Source organism: Mytilus trossulus, chromosome 1 (assembly GCF_036588685.1).
Source record: "Mytilus trossulus isolate FHL-02 chromosome 1, PNRI_Mtr1.1.1.hap1, whole genome shotgun sequence".
NCBI classification, from domain to species: Eukaryota; Metazoa; Mollusca; class Bivalvia; order Mytilida; family Mytilidae; genus Mytilus; species Mytilus trossulus.
The window spans coordinates 63,673,701-63,690,056 of record NC_086373.1 but is presented as its reverse complement, the minus strand read 5'-3'; the positions used below and the strand labels follow the sequence as shown (position 1 = coordinate 63,690,056).

The window sequence follows — 16,356 nt, the reverse complement described above, 5'->3', positions numbered from 1 at the left end:
TAAAAATCCTTAATTACCTTCTATAATTATGAGACAAAGAATGAAAACCGCAAAAACTTCAAACTCATAGGCAAAAAAATAAACTTACAACGCCTTGGCATAAAAAAGACTAAATTAAAAAAGAAAAAAAAAAATCACTACTTCCAAATTGTTTTTTGGCAATTTCAAACCTAAACTTATGTTCGAATAGCAGCTTCTTGTTATTAAACAAATAATATAGTTTTTATATTTGTTTATTGTAGATGACCATTCACGTGTTGTTCTGAATGGAGACACGAAGCATGATTATATAAATGCTAGTTATATTGATGTAAGTTTAAAATAAAACTGGCTAAGTTATAAAAGGAAATATTTCTATTTTGAAAATTAAGAGACAGCTTTCAACTTTTATTCAGTTCTAAAATATAATAGTAGAAGTTTTTACAAATAGTTTGTTTAGTTTTAAAGTTCGTGCTGCAATACTTGTTAGGGATATAATTATACAAACACATGTATATGTTATATTCATTTTGTGTTTTATATCGTTTATTGTGATATTTTTTATTTTATTTTGAGTTGTAAGAGGGCTTTGGATAGAATAGACGCACGATAACTAACGAGTTAATTCTCTACAAAACGAAAATAAGTTTCATAAATTCTATGCTTCAAGTTATTTTAACGCCAAATGAGTCCATAAAGTAAATGCAAAATAAGTATTCCTCTAATCCATCCGAAAGGTCAAAAGATATCATGTATCACAAAAATTTGTGTTACATAAAATCATCTTTTTTCACACTATAGTAGGTATAAAAAAAAGACATCAACTGATAATCAAATAGTTGATAGTGGGGATGAAACGATAATAACGTTCAGTGGTTAATGTTTCTTGCATGATTTATCCGAGAATGTGATAATTTGGAATAAATAATAATATTTCTTTGTACTTGACAAACACGTTCACAATGTACTGCGTTCTAAAACAAAGTTAGGTCCAATATGGCTTGCAGTACACTGTAACGCTCTATTCGGCCCCATTATTTCATCTCAAAATCGTGCGGTATTTGCTCTTGATACCACATAGTTTGCAAAAAACAGAAAAATTTAAACGAGCATAGGCGAAACCCAAAATCATTTAAAATACACTTCAATGTTATGAGTTATATTGTTATATTATTAACTTTGCATGCACCTTTGTTTTGTTAAAATTTCTTAACTTGTTAACTGTATTGAAGCAGATTTCTTCTTAGCTGATGAAAATCCATTTATCCAGTTCATCCGCCCACCAGCATAGGTATCGACCAAGTTCTAGAAAACGATATAACGTCTTCATAAATAACGTGCTTCCTACGTGCTGTTCTTGGTCGTCATGACCGCGGGAATATTAAATTATGGCTGAACGTAAGGGGATTCATGACCAAAACGTACTTAAAAGAGGGACTAAAGATACCAGAGGGACGGTCAAACTCATAAATCGACTGTCAATGCCATGGCTAAAAATGAAAAGGACAAATAGACAAACAATAGTACACATGACACAACATAGAAAACTAAAGGATAAGCAACACGAACCTTATACAATATGCTAGTATCAAACACAATTATAGCATATAAGAATTAAATATATAAATTACAATCCGTTGGTTTCGTAATTCAATTTTTATCATTGTAGAACTATAATCAGGAAAAGTCATACATAGCATCACAAGGTAACTAAAAAAAATCATGTACTATTATGTATTTTTTTTTAAACTAGTACTTTTTAATTAATTTCAGATATGAGGGTTTATTATTATATACATTTGCACCTGTCCTAAGTCAGGAATATGATGTACAGTAGTTGTCGTTTGTTTATGTAATATATACGTGTTTCTCGTTTCTCGTTTTGTTTATATAGATTAGACCGTTGGTTTTCCCGTTTGAATGGTTTTACACTAATAATTTTGGGGCCCTTTATAGCTTGTTGTTCGGTGTGAGCCAAGGCTCCGTGTTGAAGGCCGTACTTTAACCTATAATGGTTTAATTTTTAAATTGTTATTTGGATGGAGAGTTGTCTCATTGGCACTCACACCACATCTTCCTATATCTATGTAATGTTTTTATCCGATTTTCCTTGCCTGAAGCAAACTTCGTTATTTATATTCAAAACTTATGTTTTCTAAGGTGAGCATCGGGGCGATGGAATAGTTCAGTCAAGAATAATGCTATTTGGCACTTTTTTATATAAATTTTACGTTATCCGGTAACTATTCATAATTTGTATTTCTCAATATGAAGGTCCTAAAAAGGTTACGATGAGAGATTTCTGGCATATGATATGGCAAGAGAATGTTGGAAAAATAGTGATGGTAACACAACTTGAAGAAAATAAAAAGGTAACACACTACATGGGGATAATTTCAACATCTTATTTCTTCTGGGAATGATTTGAAAGTGTAACAGACTTTATAGGTTGATTCTCATGAGCATTATTAAAAAGTAGGTTGTCGAATGAATGCTTAAAGATATAAATACGATAATTTTAAATGCTGTTAATGCAACATGATTTGGTTTACTGTTCACGGTATTTGACACATATCATAATGAATTAAAAGCAACATATAACGTGTGATATTAATGGGAAAATCTAAAGCGTCGATATTATAACTTAATTCATTTTTATGCGTTCTCTTCAGAAAAAATGTGAAATGTACTGGCCTGAAACAGTTCATACACCAATGGTAGTAAACAACTATATTGTTACAATGAAAGAAGAAAGAGAACACACAGTTTATGTGTACAGATTGCTCACAGTATCGAACAAAAATATCAAGGTGACAATATAGAATATATGATATAAAGACACAATACGTACGGTGACCAATGGTTGTTAATGTTTGTGTCATTTTGGTCTTTTGTGGATAGTTGTATCATTGGCAATCATACCTCATCTTCTTTTTTATATTATTGCTATTTTGTGCATTTTTCCTTTGATCTTCTTTTTTTGATAATTTTTCATATTATGTTACTCGCTTGAGAGTGAAAATTTTCGCTAGAAACTAAGGAGGCACGTTGCGTTGCTGATGAAATTGACAACCTCGTCATAGGTAAAACAGCGATAAACAGATTATCATTGGTTATCTCAACTCGATTGCATTTCTCGCTTTCGCGAGAAAATCAATCTCGTTGAGATGATCACCAATAAAACATAATTTTCCATTATTGTCTTCTTTCATTCCAATATTTATTTGTTCATATAGTGCTATGTATTGTCTTTAAACTAAAAATACTATAAGCTTATGAATTTTTACTCTAGATCCGAATTTTAAAAAGTAGCATTTACGCCACAATTATTATCGACATATGATATAATATAACTGTTTGATGTCTTCATTTTCTCTTGCACACATATATTAAAACACAAAATGAGAAACAAAACTAAGTTGATTTTGCCACACACATTTGGAAAATCCCTTTTGACTTCGATTATTTTTTGTCACTACCATCACTGATCAAAAGATTTTCAAATTCAAATGTTAAGATCTTTATATGAGTATATGTATATGTGTCGTTATGACCATTAGTATAGTTTGTTCTTATTATAGAACGAAAAAGAACGAGAAATTCATCATTTTCATTTTACTGAGTGGCCTGACCATGGTGTCCCAGACAGCATCAAAGTGGTAAATTTTTACAGAAACGTCATGAGTAAAACGTGTAATCAACTTGGACCGATTGTTGTGCACTGTAGGTATGTACGTTAGGCAAAAAATAGGAAAGTTCAAACACAAAAGCTTTGAAAGCCAAGAATGTCTAAATAGTTGTTTGACAAAAAGGTTTCTTCAATGGTCATAGCAAAGGGATGTAATCATTGTTTGAGGGGTCAGAAGCTTCTTACTTAATCATTTTAATATTTGAGAAAGAAATGTTATAAATCATAGGAAACCGACACATCGAAAACTGAATATTGACCACTTTCCACTCGTAACGGCAACTTACTTTTATCAGTTGAACCATCTTATATTATATTATATGTGATAAATTTGAACTGTAAAAAAAACTCATATGTATAGCCTGTCTGTTGAGATAGTTATTGTGTAACTAAAATAATGAACTAATAGTCAAACGTTATTTCAATAGTCGAAGAACTAAGTTTTGAAATCAATCTTTCTTGTGGTCCGCGTTCATATTAACGATGTATTTGTAAATGGCTGGTTATGTTTTTTCTAGATTAAAATTAGATTTTGTATTTTGTTATAAAATATATACTTTATGAATTTAAAGTGCTGGAATTGGACGAACAGGGACATTTATAGCTGTAGATGCATTGTATGAAAATGGAAAGAAAGTAGGTTATATAAATGTGATGGAATGTATACAGATGATGAGAAAAGACAGAATGAATATGGTTCAAACATGTGTAGGTACAAAATTACAAAAACTATTAACACAGTTTGAGAGCCAAGTCGCATGACTTGTTACTCATTTCCAATTTTTTTTAATTACTCTAAAATTCAAATGTCTTGCTTATATTAAATAAAATTTTGATTGAGAAATTGGAAATGAAACAAAATATTACTGGCTTGAAAAGAGACGGAAACACGGCCATTTATTTGGCTAACTGCTTTCCAGAAGAAGAAGAAATTGTGATGTGATGTCATATCAACTTATGCTTTGGATTTCAAATATTTCTCGCCATGTACATTTTTCTACGATTCTATTTTACTAAATTGATCATAATTCGTTTAAGTTATATGAATACAAAATTATAAATTCAGAAACGATAAAATTGTATTGAAGTTTCATCTGCTAGTCATGAATTTTCTTACAGGAGCTGAAATAATGAACACCAAAGGAATGACACTAAACTATGAAAAAAAAATCATTCTACCATATATCATTCTGCATGAACTTAAACAAACTCGTGTTCATCGATGTCAGTTACCAATTGAAATTAAAACTGCTACTTGCTTTAGCATTCCCCTATGAATAAATAAATTTTAATGGAAATTTTAAGAATAGAATACAAGTTTAAACATCCACACCACCTTGATATAAAACTGATGAAAATGTATTCAAGAGTGTAAATATTTAACCATATAAAACTAAAAAATATAATAAACAAATACAATAACCATTCGTGATCGTATCTGTTAAACCTAGAAATTTGTTCATGAGACAATGTTGCTTTATTTTGGTTCAATAAAAACATTCAAGAATAAAAACAAACAAACTCCAGATATGCAGACTCATTGATGACGCTAGAATCAAAATTATTCAAAAAGCCAAGCAGAATACAAAATTGAAGAGCATTGCCGACTTATACTTCAGAAATTTTTCCCAAATAAAGCGTAGGTAATATTATCCCGGGGAAGAAAAAAACTTCAAATTTCAAAAAGTTTTAAAAACTTATATATAATTATGACCATATCATTTTAACACTGAAATGCTGACTACTGGGCTGGTGGTACTCTCAAAAAATTGTGGGTTTAACTAAACTCATCATCGATACAATTAATAAGCTAGACCTGAAAATATAATGAAATGAACTGTTTTCAGTTACAAAGAAAAAATACCCTGGAGTTAATTTAAATTGTAGGAACAATATGAGGCAATATTTGAAGCCTTGTTGGAGTTGTTCACAGTACCAGATACGTCCATACCGAAGAAAGAGTTTTGTCAGTTTATATCGGATCAAGAACAGAGGAAATTACCACAAAATCAAAAACTTTATAAACTAGAATTTCAGGTATATGTATAGTCATGAAAATGGGGTTAGAACAAACTTTTTTTTCAAATAAATCAAATACCCGCTTAAAAATGACTTCTATGTGTCTCAATGTTACAAAAAAATATTTTCAGTTGACCCTGTTTTATTTGTTTTAAATGTATTTGTTAGAACCATATATACTCTGTTATTTCCCATAAGGGTTTATAATAATAAAAACAAATTAGATTGAATGTCATACGGCTAGTTAACTAAAGTATATACATACGTTCTCTTTACAACCATTTACCTTAAATTCGGTACTATAGCAAATTGTCAATAAAATTCTATATTTGATTTAGAGATTGGAAACACTAAGACCTGTGTATCCTCCATCAGATTTCTCTGCTGCTACATCAAAAGAAAATATATCGAAAAATTCGAATAAGAAAATATTTCCACGTGAGTAAGGAATACGTTTTGTTTATTCAATTATTATTATGATCTGGAAAACGATATATATAACATAACATTTATAATAAACTGAATCTGAATTCTATCAATACAACCAGGGAATTCGTTTATAAATTGTGACTTGGATGAAGGGTTGTCTAATTGGCACTCATACTACAGCTTCTTATATCTATTTATTCACCATTTTCGAAATGTCTGAACTTTTTCAGGATTATTGGATTAAACATGTTCCTTAAATTGACAGTGTTTGATTTAGGCGGTTTTTATGGACTCCCCTTTTCGAATTGGCACATTATGTATTATCAATCAATAAAACAAATGAAAACCCATTGCCATAGACAGTAAATTTTAAATTTAACAATGTCGTCTACAAAAAGTATGCATGTCGTTTATGTGCGATATTTCTAGCGATCATGAGCGACATTAATTATTTATATTTAGTTCAAAAAAGTGTTGTCTTGGATGGAAAAAAACAAAATACACTATATTAGATATTTTCCTCTTCAAGATAAATTTATGGTTCCTTAATTCAAATTCACTAAATTAGATGTTGAAGAGTGCGTTGCAGAATTTATAACAGAGCTCTAACAATTCCAAAGTATTGAACATATATGATTTTTTTTTTTAGACAACAGGTATAGACCATATACAATGTCATATTCAAAACCGCGCAATGATTACATCAATGCAGTGATTATTCCCGTGAGTAAATTTTGTCTTATAATTGATTTTCATTAAATTAAAAAAATACACATTGCCAGATACAAGGAATGATTGAGGAGATAAATTGATATCAGTCCCTGTTACTATATATTGCAATGCAGGTTTAGGTTTAGATCGTATATTAGCGTATTGAAAGTTGCATCTAAAAAAATTAAAACATCACATTATACATGTAATGCGGTCGAAGCGCTCTTCTGAATATACCTTCATCAGGAACGTTGCTAATAAATATGAATTTATTTGCATCTTTATTATAAAAAGGGGACGAAGTCCCCTATTACAGTAGAAAAATCAATAATAAAAAAATATATTGGGAAAATTTCCCGAAATTTTCATTGTACTAATGAACTCAAAATCTTACAAAATTATTTTTTTTGTCGCTTTTTCAATTATCGCATTTGCGCAGAACGGAGAGATCTATCTCCTTTTTCCGGACTCGTTGTCATGAGACTTCGAGTTGTCTAGTATAACATAGGAACACAATTCCAATTTCATTTCTATTAATCCTTTAAATGTCTTTGATATGAATAAACATTACCTGATGATCACGTGTCTTTGTTTACATTGAATATGACGTCATAACTTAAATAACGTCACAAGTAAAATCCATCACAACAGAGCCAAAACCTGAAACGTGACGTTAGTTCCGTTTCTTTTTTTTAACAGATTTGAACTTGAGTTACAAAAATAATAAATCATACAGACTTCGTCCCCTTTTACAGGTAATGCTTGCCTCATATTATATCATGATCATGACTACAAATATCTTTATACAATTTTAATGTTTGTAAAATTTAAGACTTGTCAAATGATTAACATATGAGTGCAACAAGTAACTTGTTTTGCTTACAAGCAACATTGTGATAGTTTGTAGATCATTCGAAAAGAAGGAATAAGTTTGCCTCCATAATGTTAGAAAATCATTAGAGAAACAATTCCGACATCAAATCTCGTGTGATACGATATTTATCCCCTCTCCACATCTAAATTTTAAATACTTAAAAAACGCTCGGCCAAGCCTCGCGTTTAAGATTTGAAATTTAACTGTCTCGATTGGATAAATATCGTATTGCATTCGATGCAGTTGTAGAATATATGTTAATCTACTGGCATGATCCAAATGTTTATGATTTACAGGCCTTCATCTACTTTACGATATCAGTGCAAAATATGATTTGTCCCATTCGTTAGTATATATATGTTCCGGACCATATGAGTATTTGGACCATACGAGTATGGTCATGACCATATGGATACATACGCATATGGTCCGACCATACGCGTATGGTCGGGGTAATTAACACTCAGTTACAGTTAATATTTTTAAATACTTCTTCATATGGTATTACCGTTCATTAAAAAGACGCTATCATTTACGTAATTTTATTATGATATAATAATAAAAAGATAAATTTAATAAAAATAAGAAGTTTCACATAGTTAATTTTACTTAATTGTCAAATTTATAGTAAACACATTTCATTATTATATAATAATAAAAAGATAAACTTAATAAAAATAAGAAGTTTCACATAGTTAATTTTACTTAATTGTTAAATTTGTAGTAAACACATTTTATATACCGATGATCATTAACGATGTGTTATTGCGAGTGAATGACAATTGATATGTCGACTAAAAAAAAAAATTCCAAACATTTTTTAATGAACTGTTACACAAGAAGTCACTTGAAAGTAACATAGTTTATTTAAGTTGTCTTGCGAATATGTTGTATTGCAGTCATTTTACGATATTTGAGATCTAGAACTTCTTAAGGACATACGATACAGTTTTGATCCCGTATTTACAGTTTGATGAAAATTTCTATATAGGCTATTTTTTGCCTGATTCATTAAAATATGTAATAAAAAAAGACCTTCATGTGCTACTGTTTAAGTTAAATGAGGTCGAAATGTTATATATTTGCTCAAAATTCGAATTTGAGGCCGTATTTTCCATTTCGAAAGAAAGACATAACTTTTTTGTTTTTAAAGATAAACACAACTTGTATTTGGTTAAATAATTTGAAATTTCTGTATTTAAACACACCATAGACAAAGACCTCGGTATCACTGTACGCAGCTGCAAAAAGGCTATTTTTTCACTCGCAAAAAAAAGGTGTAAATGAAAAGGGTGGAGCACAAATGTCTTACAAATGCAAAAAAGCTATGATACCGTTTGGAAGTGAATGTCACACCAAGCCTACATGCAAGAATGTAACTAGCGATGAAAACTAACTATGGCATCAATGCTCATCTTTTTCGTACTCAGTTTTGGATAATAAAATTAATAAATTGTCATATAACCATCACTGTGTTTTTTAGATAAAGTTTTTGTATTATTGAAATGTTCAAAATGTAATTTGAAAAAAAACAATATACCTATATGGTCCAAATACTCATATGATCCGGCCCGATAATAACCAAACGAGTATTATACTCATATGGTCCGACCATACGCGTATGGTCGGACCATATGAGTATACGCATATGGTCATGACCATACGCATATGGTCCAAATACTCATATGGTCCGGAACATATACATGGATAATACAATGATATTGTCATTACAGGGATATACATATGACAGTAAAATCTTAGTAACTCAATGTCCTCTTGAAGAAACTGTTGTTGATTTCTGGACCATGGTATATGACCACAACTCTTCTATTGTTGTTTTGTTGGACCAGTTGAACAGGGTAAGATATTGTTCTGTGATCATAGAGTGTATGCAATTAAAAAATATTTTGTGATGTAACATTAAAAAAATCAAAAGTAAAAAAACTATTTCTTTTTTGATTGTCTAATTAATCAAAATGTGTCACTTACAATTAAACGCTTCTCTTAAAAATCTTTAAAAAGATCTGACAAAATATCTTACTCACTCATTTAAAAAAATAGATGTTATATTAGAATGTAACAATAACAATTATGAGAAAGAGCTGAATAATTAAGGTAAAAAGTGTAAAATGTCCAAAAAAAATCCGTAATATGTAGTATTATATTTCTTATTTATCATATGATAAATGTCCATCCCTATCACATATCTATGTTCAACATTAAATATTAAAAATGTTAACTATTGAATATCTATTGTAATACTGTAAACTAGTATTCTATATTAGATGTATTGGTTTTAATAAAGTATTTAAATAAAACCATACGTTGTTTATTGTATTTGGAGACACTGTGGGACATATTTTAAAGTGTTTCTTTCTCATTTGTATTTTATATACTCATATACTTAAATGTTTCTGAATAAGGTTGTATCGATAGAAGTTATCAAATTAAAAATGCCTTTTGTCTTAGAAAACTCCGTTGTGGTTAGGTCGACAGGAAGTGCTACAGTTTAAAGATTTTACCATTGTGCAAGACAACTCACCAAATCCCGAAGAGCTTAAACTTATCTTGAGCCATAAGGTAAATGTGAAGGTTATAAAACATTTTTTTCTAAGCAGAATAAGTATTTTGTGGTATGCATTACACCTCTGTAACACAAGTTATTTCATATGATTGAAAATGAGACAACTATCAATCAAGTTTAAATAAAGTGAATGTAAGAATTATAGGCAAATATGCAACCTGAGATCATGGATTAAATACAACCATAGGAGCCATTGAAAACGTCACTTCAATAATAAAAAGGGGGGATTATACGTCGACGTTTCAATGTGAAATTAAAACAAAAGAACAAACAGACATCCTTAATTCAACACAACACGATAGATGAACACGAAAAACTAACGATCGACCACTCCAAATCTCACTATTTAAAACAAATAACTGAAAATCAATGTAATGGAAATTTATGCGACTTTCATGATACCACATAAAATGTCTGAGGAGGTAAAAAAAAAAGCTCTAATCACATATTGTTGTCAATATATCGGAATTTTATGAGACTTTCCTGCAAGTGAGAGGTAAATTTAGCTATAAAACCAGGTTTAATCCACCATTTTCTACTTACGAAGATGTATGAACCAAATCTGGAATATGACAGTTGTTATCTATTCGTTTGATGTGTTTGTTTGTTTGACATTTGATTATACTTTTCGTTATCAACTTTCATCGGCGTTCAGTAATTCTATGATTTACTTTTCACATCAACCAAAAAAAACGAAACCAGGTGAATAAACAGCGTACGCGTCGCCTGCTGAATTCAAAAATTGATCAATAAGCGATTTTCATTCAACAATTTATATGATTTTTTTCCCCTTTAGGAAAAGGATCCGATGTCAATAACTGTTTTCACCACAAGTAAAGTAAACAATGATGCAATTCTTCCATCAAACGTTTTACTTGACCTGCTGAAAAAAGTAACAGAGTGCTGGAAAATACAAAAAGGTCCAATTACTGTTGTGTGTAGGTGAGTCTATATCATATGAATATCATTCATACAATGTGGCATTGGATATTCTGTTGCATCGTTTATTCGTCTATGCAATATAATATGCCACTCGTACGTTAATCACAAAGAAGATGTCTGCAACACTGTTAACTTAACACATTTGGAATGTGTATGTTTATCAAGAGGATTGTATGTAAGTGTTTCGTTCCCATGATGTTCTGAAATTAATACACGTCAATAATATTAAGGAATGCAAAATACACAAATAAATCATATTTGTATATTTTAATTTGTTGACTTCTTTAGAGTTTAAAATCATTAAATAGTAATAAGTACTGTTCAGCCATCTTGTTATGTGCTAATCTTATATGATAAAATCTTTTTCAAAAACAACTTATTATTTATTGCACAGAGAAGAACAGTTTTAACTTGGACTAAATGCTAATTTCGACATGGAATTTGTTATTGGCTTACTTGAAAAGTGCATAGAACATTCAAAATAAAAAAAAATGTTTTATATGTAAGTAGACTTTGTATAATGACGATGAGAATACTATCGTTTATGTTATGTAAGACTATTTTGTTTTATCTTCAACTACTAAAATGGTAATCCTTACTCATCCGATAGACTCAAAAGTTATAGCCCTGTTTTTTAGACCAGTTATTTTTTGTTATTCTTACTTGATCATTTATACGGTAATGTCATTGTAATTAAACATGACACAACCCCCGTCCATTTTTTCAGTGATGGTTGCAGTAAAAGTGGGATATTTGTTGCATTGAAACTTATATTGGAAAAAATGAAGATAGATGATGAAATTGATGTTTTCCAAGTTGTTAGAACAATGCAAGTTAGACGACCCGAATTTTTCACGGAATTTGTAAGTTTAATTAATGCAAGTTGTTTACAAATAAATCGGCAGCATTGTAAAAAGGTTAATATCAAATAACTGCACCAGTAGTATACCATAATTCAAAAGTCATTCGATTGAGAGAAAACAAACTAAACTAACTAAAACCGAGGGAAACACATCTTTAGGAGGAAAAACAAAGAACAATACTGAAGTGCAACAAAAACAAACACCAACAAACATGGCATCCTAATTTAATAATTTATTAAAGATTTTAATTTCAATGGATGTTTTAATGTTCTTCAATACTTAATCTATTCACCTCTAGGACACACAATGAACGGAATATTTATGGTGTTTATTGTCTGTGATTTGACATGCTTTGCATTCGGAGTAAAAAAAATACATATAAGAAATCCGTCGAAAACAATGCATTAAATGTGTGTCAAATCTGTTTTATAGTTTTTTAGGTACATTGGTCCAGTTCCCTAATGAATTCTCTTATGTTTTATTTTTCTGAAATGTTTTAGACTGAGGTGTGATCTTTCAAAACAACAACATAAAATTGTGCATCTGTTAGGTTTTTTTTAGAATGTTAAAGGCTAAAATGTATTACAAATCTGTCACAAATGTTATGTTTTGGGTTTTTTAAACAAATCGACAAGGATTATTATATAGTATGCCAATCGCATGTTTCATCTATTTTATATTTATCAGTAACACTTGACTCAAAACATTTGAGGAAAAAATTTAATACGAATTGGAAGATCTTTATTATCAATACCTTTCCTCACAGTCACTTGTCTCAGAAATATTTTTCCTATATCCCTTAATATAACACAAGGAACTTAAATTGCATTTTAGAAAAATGTCAGGCGGTGACGAAATTCCGTTATATGCCGCTTTCCAAGCTGTCAACTCCATTACACCTTGCTTTATAGTAAATATGTCAATCGTAATAATTTTGACAACGCTGATGAATTGGCAATAAACGCTTCAAGTCTCCTTATTTATCCCGGTTTCCGATTTGTTAATTTAATGGGAAAGTCTAAATGATTATTGGAGTTATTTGATCTTGTTTTATTTCCATACGTCAAGTCCGGAGAGAGTCTGAATGACATTGACGTCATAGAAAAATGTGTATCTAAAAAAGGAAACTCGTACCACAAATAACACTTGTGAGGTTTTTTTAACGGTATCGTATACAATTTTACTAACTGGGGGATAAGTTTTATTCAGACAAAAAATAACAGGTTTTTTTAAACAGTCTTTATAATTAAACATTTACTGCGAGACGTTCAATTCCAAATTTGCAGAGGTTGGCAAAATTATTACGATTGACATACTTGGGTAGGATTGCTATGAATGATTCCGACAACAAATGTAGGCGTGGTTAACACCATTGGAACGATAAATCAATTTAGATTGACGATATAACAAGTTTTAATGAAGTTGACCGACTAGAAAGCGGCATGTAACGGAATTTCGTCACCGCCTGATATTTTTCTAAAATGCAAGTTAAGTGCCTTGTGTTATATTAAGGTATATAGGATTTTTTTTTCTGAGTCAAGTACATGTGCCTTCCCAGTGTACAAAAAACTTTGTTCAGAGAGACTAATACATATGCCTTATTCGGAAAACAGACAAGCAAATATTTAATTTTGTTTATTAATTTCAATGTTAACTATATCCAATTTTCTAAATTTTCCAACTCCTCTGAGGTCAATAATATTTTCGACTTTCTGAATCATTAAAATGTTGTTCCTTCAATGAATGCATGTTTCTTTTTGACAGGATCAGTATGAATATTGCTACAGGTGCATCAAAGAGTATTTAGAAAACGACTCGGTGTATGCAAATCTATAGTGATACCAGACTCCGCGCTAACAGAAGTATTTATGACGATTAAATGGAATGGTTATTACATAATGTCATTTGAACATTTCAACAGTTATGCTCAGATAAATCGGTCATTAACTATTAACCATAATGCTTGTTAGAGTTTCCATGCGTAAATTGATGTATAGGAATAATTGTCATGACTATAAAACAGATAATAGATGTTAATTAATATAGAGCTAAAATCGATTTGTTAAAATTTACAGTAGATGTTAAAATCAAACAAATGTTAATCTGTTATTCGATGAAAAGGGAATTATTTATTTCCGTCATATGCTTTCATTTCGTAAGATTAAATGATAATGCGTATGAAGCAATGTTACCCAGGATTATATATTTATAATTTCCAAATACCTTAGTTGACAATATATCTTTCAATATGGAGTTTGATATAGCTTATATCGCTTCTGCTTTCGCCAAGTTTTACTTTTTTTCCGCAGAAACATTTTTTAAATATAAAATAAATCTATAAATTGAACTGTGAAAATCTGATCTGAAGACAAATACTTGTTTTAAATTGGATGCTAATACATACATTTTCCTCGAGGTAATGCAAGAACACAATGATCCATGGTATTGTTGTTATGTAAGTCGAATTATGACATTAGTAACTAAGGTAAGATCTTATACTGGATTGTTGACTGCTTCTTGTTAACATCCAGAATTCTTACTTATGATATGTAGGGAAATTTAAGGATGTTCGCTCCTCCTGTTTTCGAATTTTCGCCAGATATTCAGAATTCTCTGGTTCTAACTACTAATAATTTAATTTTGGATGTAACGCGTCTTCTGATTGGCTGACGTTATTTTGTTATTAGCCCATAGACATAATTTAGTCATGTGACCGTGACGTCATCAACGTTTTTTCATGGTTTTGTACGGTTTAAAGTGGAATTTAGAATTGAAATATAAGAAATAACTGTAATATTTTTTCGGTCTATTCGAAATAACATTAAAAAAAATGTGATACACACTGTTAAATAACCCGCTTCGCGCGTTATTCAGTGTGCACCAAATTTTTTATGTTATTTCTTCATAGACAGAAAAAATATTACAGTCGTTCCTTAAGTATTGTGTCCCATTAAAAATATTTGCGCATCATCCCCGATTTTTTCATCATTTTGTGAAAGCAAAATGGTGCCAATGTTAACTGTAAGAAAAATCTAGAGAGAATTATTTCCTGCTAAATTTTGACTGGCTTCTATCTCGAAAACAAACAATAAAATGGACCCTCCATTTTGTCTGCCTTTCTAGTTTCTTTATATATGTGCTATCATTTTATAACAGTCTTTTAAACGGTATGTTATTTTGAAACAGAGTAGCGAACATTCTTAAACATTTTTATTGTGTTGTATCAAATGTTATCGTTTTCATATAAAAATGGTATTGTTTTCATAAATTGTTGCCAATGTCATGTTTTTATGTCAAAATATGACAATAGCAACGAAAAGTGTTGGTAAATTCTTAATTATAAAAGCTATAGAAATCTTATGTTTTTGGTGTTTGAATTTTTTTCGGCAAGTCGATCCCATATCTTTACTAGTAAGTAAGTCATAATGGCACGACACAAAAAATACATGATAGCATACATCTTTTCGTTGTCATCACATCCGGTCTCTTCTTTTAAGTTCAGATAAATTAAGCCATCTATGATATTATTATAAATTAAGTTTAATTGAATTTGGACTTTGGTTGCACTTTTAACAACACTCGTTTGCGTTTGTTTGTTAACGAAAAGAAAACTGTTTTAAATTTGCTGACAACTCCACACAAATTACTTTTATGTTACACGTACTGTAATCGTGTTTGTCTCACATTTCCCTTTAATTATTTTTTTTCTACAGGAGTCATCTTTCTGATTGATTACTAAACTGTTCCTTGATTTATTTATCTTTTGCTGTACTTTAGGTGTAACTTTTGATAAAGAAAAGAAAAAACACTTTGTAAGACGTTAGTATTTACTAATATGTCATCTTCTGGCGTAAAAACGCTGCTACCGCTTTAAAACAATGCAGTATTTTGTAGACTGCTGTAGGTCTTTTTATAAAATAAAAAATAGGCCTTCTCTCAGCAAGAGACTAAATGACAAAGAATTTACCCCGATTTGGTTAATTATTAATAAAAATTTAAATGAGTATGAATACATCTATAACTATATCGGAATGTGGCACTCAATGTGCATATAATTACTACACTTAACAAAATAAAAGAAATATAAACGCAATTGTTTCGATTTTAATGCACGTGACGCGTCTGTTTGGATTAAAACTTTCGTAACAAATAAATGCTCCTGAGATTTTCGTTTAATCGAACATAATTTGGCGGGAAAATAAATTAAACATTTTCAAATAGCAATCCTTTGAAAATAATAATGTGTAGCGGTGACGTTAATGTTTTT

The 16,356-nt window shown here is 30.2% G+C and overlaps 2 protein-coding genes across 2 annotated transcripts; both read left to right on the top strand.

Annotated features, from left to right (window-relative positions):
* The first annotated feature begins 2,269 nt into the window (after positions 1-2,269).
* On the top strand, positions 2,270-6,132 carry LOC134686848 (receptor-type tyrosine-protein phosphatase T-like). Its single transcript, XM_063546695.1, has 6 exons — positions 2,270-2,351; positions 2,652-2,789; positions 3,561-3,706; positions 4,240-4,375; positions 5,555-5,704; positions 6,025-6,132. The coding sequence occupies exons 1-6, from the start codon at positions 2,271-2,273 to the stop codon at positions 6,130-6,132; spliced, it is 759 nt and encodes a 252-aa protein (XP_063402765.1). The 5' UTR covers position 2,270.
* Positions 6,133-6,770: 638 nt separating this feature from the next.
* On the top strand, positions 6,771-14,419 carry LOC134709422 (receptor-type tyrosine-protein phosphatase alpha-like). Its single transcript, XM_063569586.1, has 6 exons — positions 6,771-6,838; positions 9,434-9,559; positions 10,170-10,280; positions 11,081-11,226; positions 11,954-12,089; positions 13,854-14,419. Exons 1-6 carry the CDS (start codon positions 6,788-6,790, stop codon positions 13,923-13,925), a joined length of 642 nt encoding a protein of 213 aa, XP_063425656.1. The 5' UTR covers positions 6,771-6,787; the 3' UTR covers positions 13,926-14,419.
* The last annotated feature ends 1,937 nt before the right edge of the window (positions 14,420-16,356 follow it).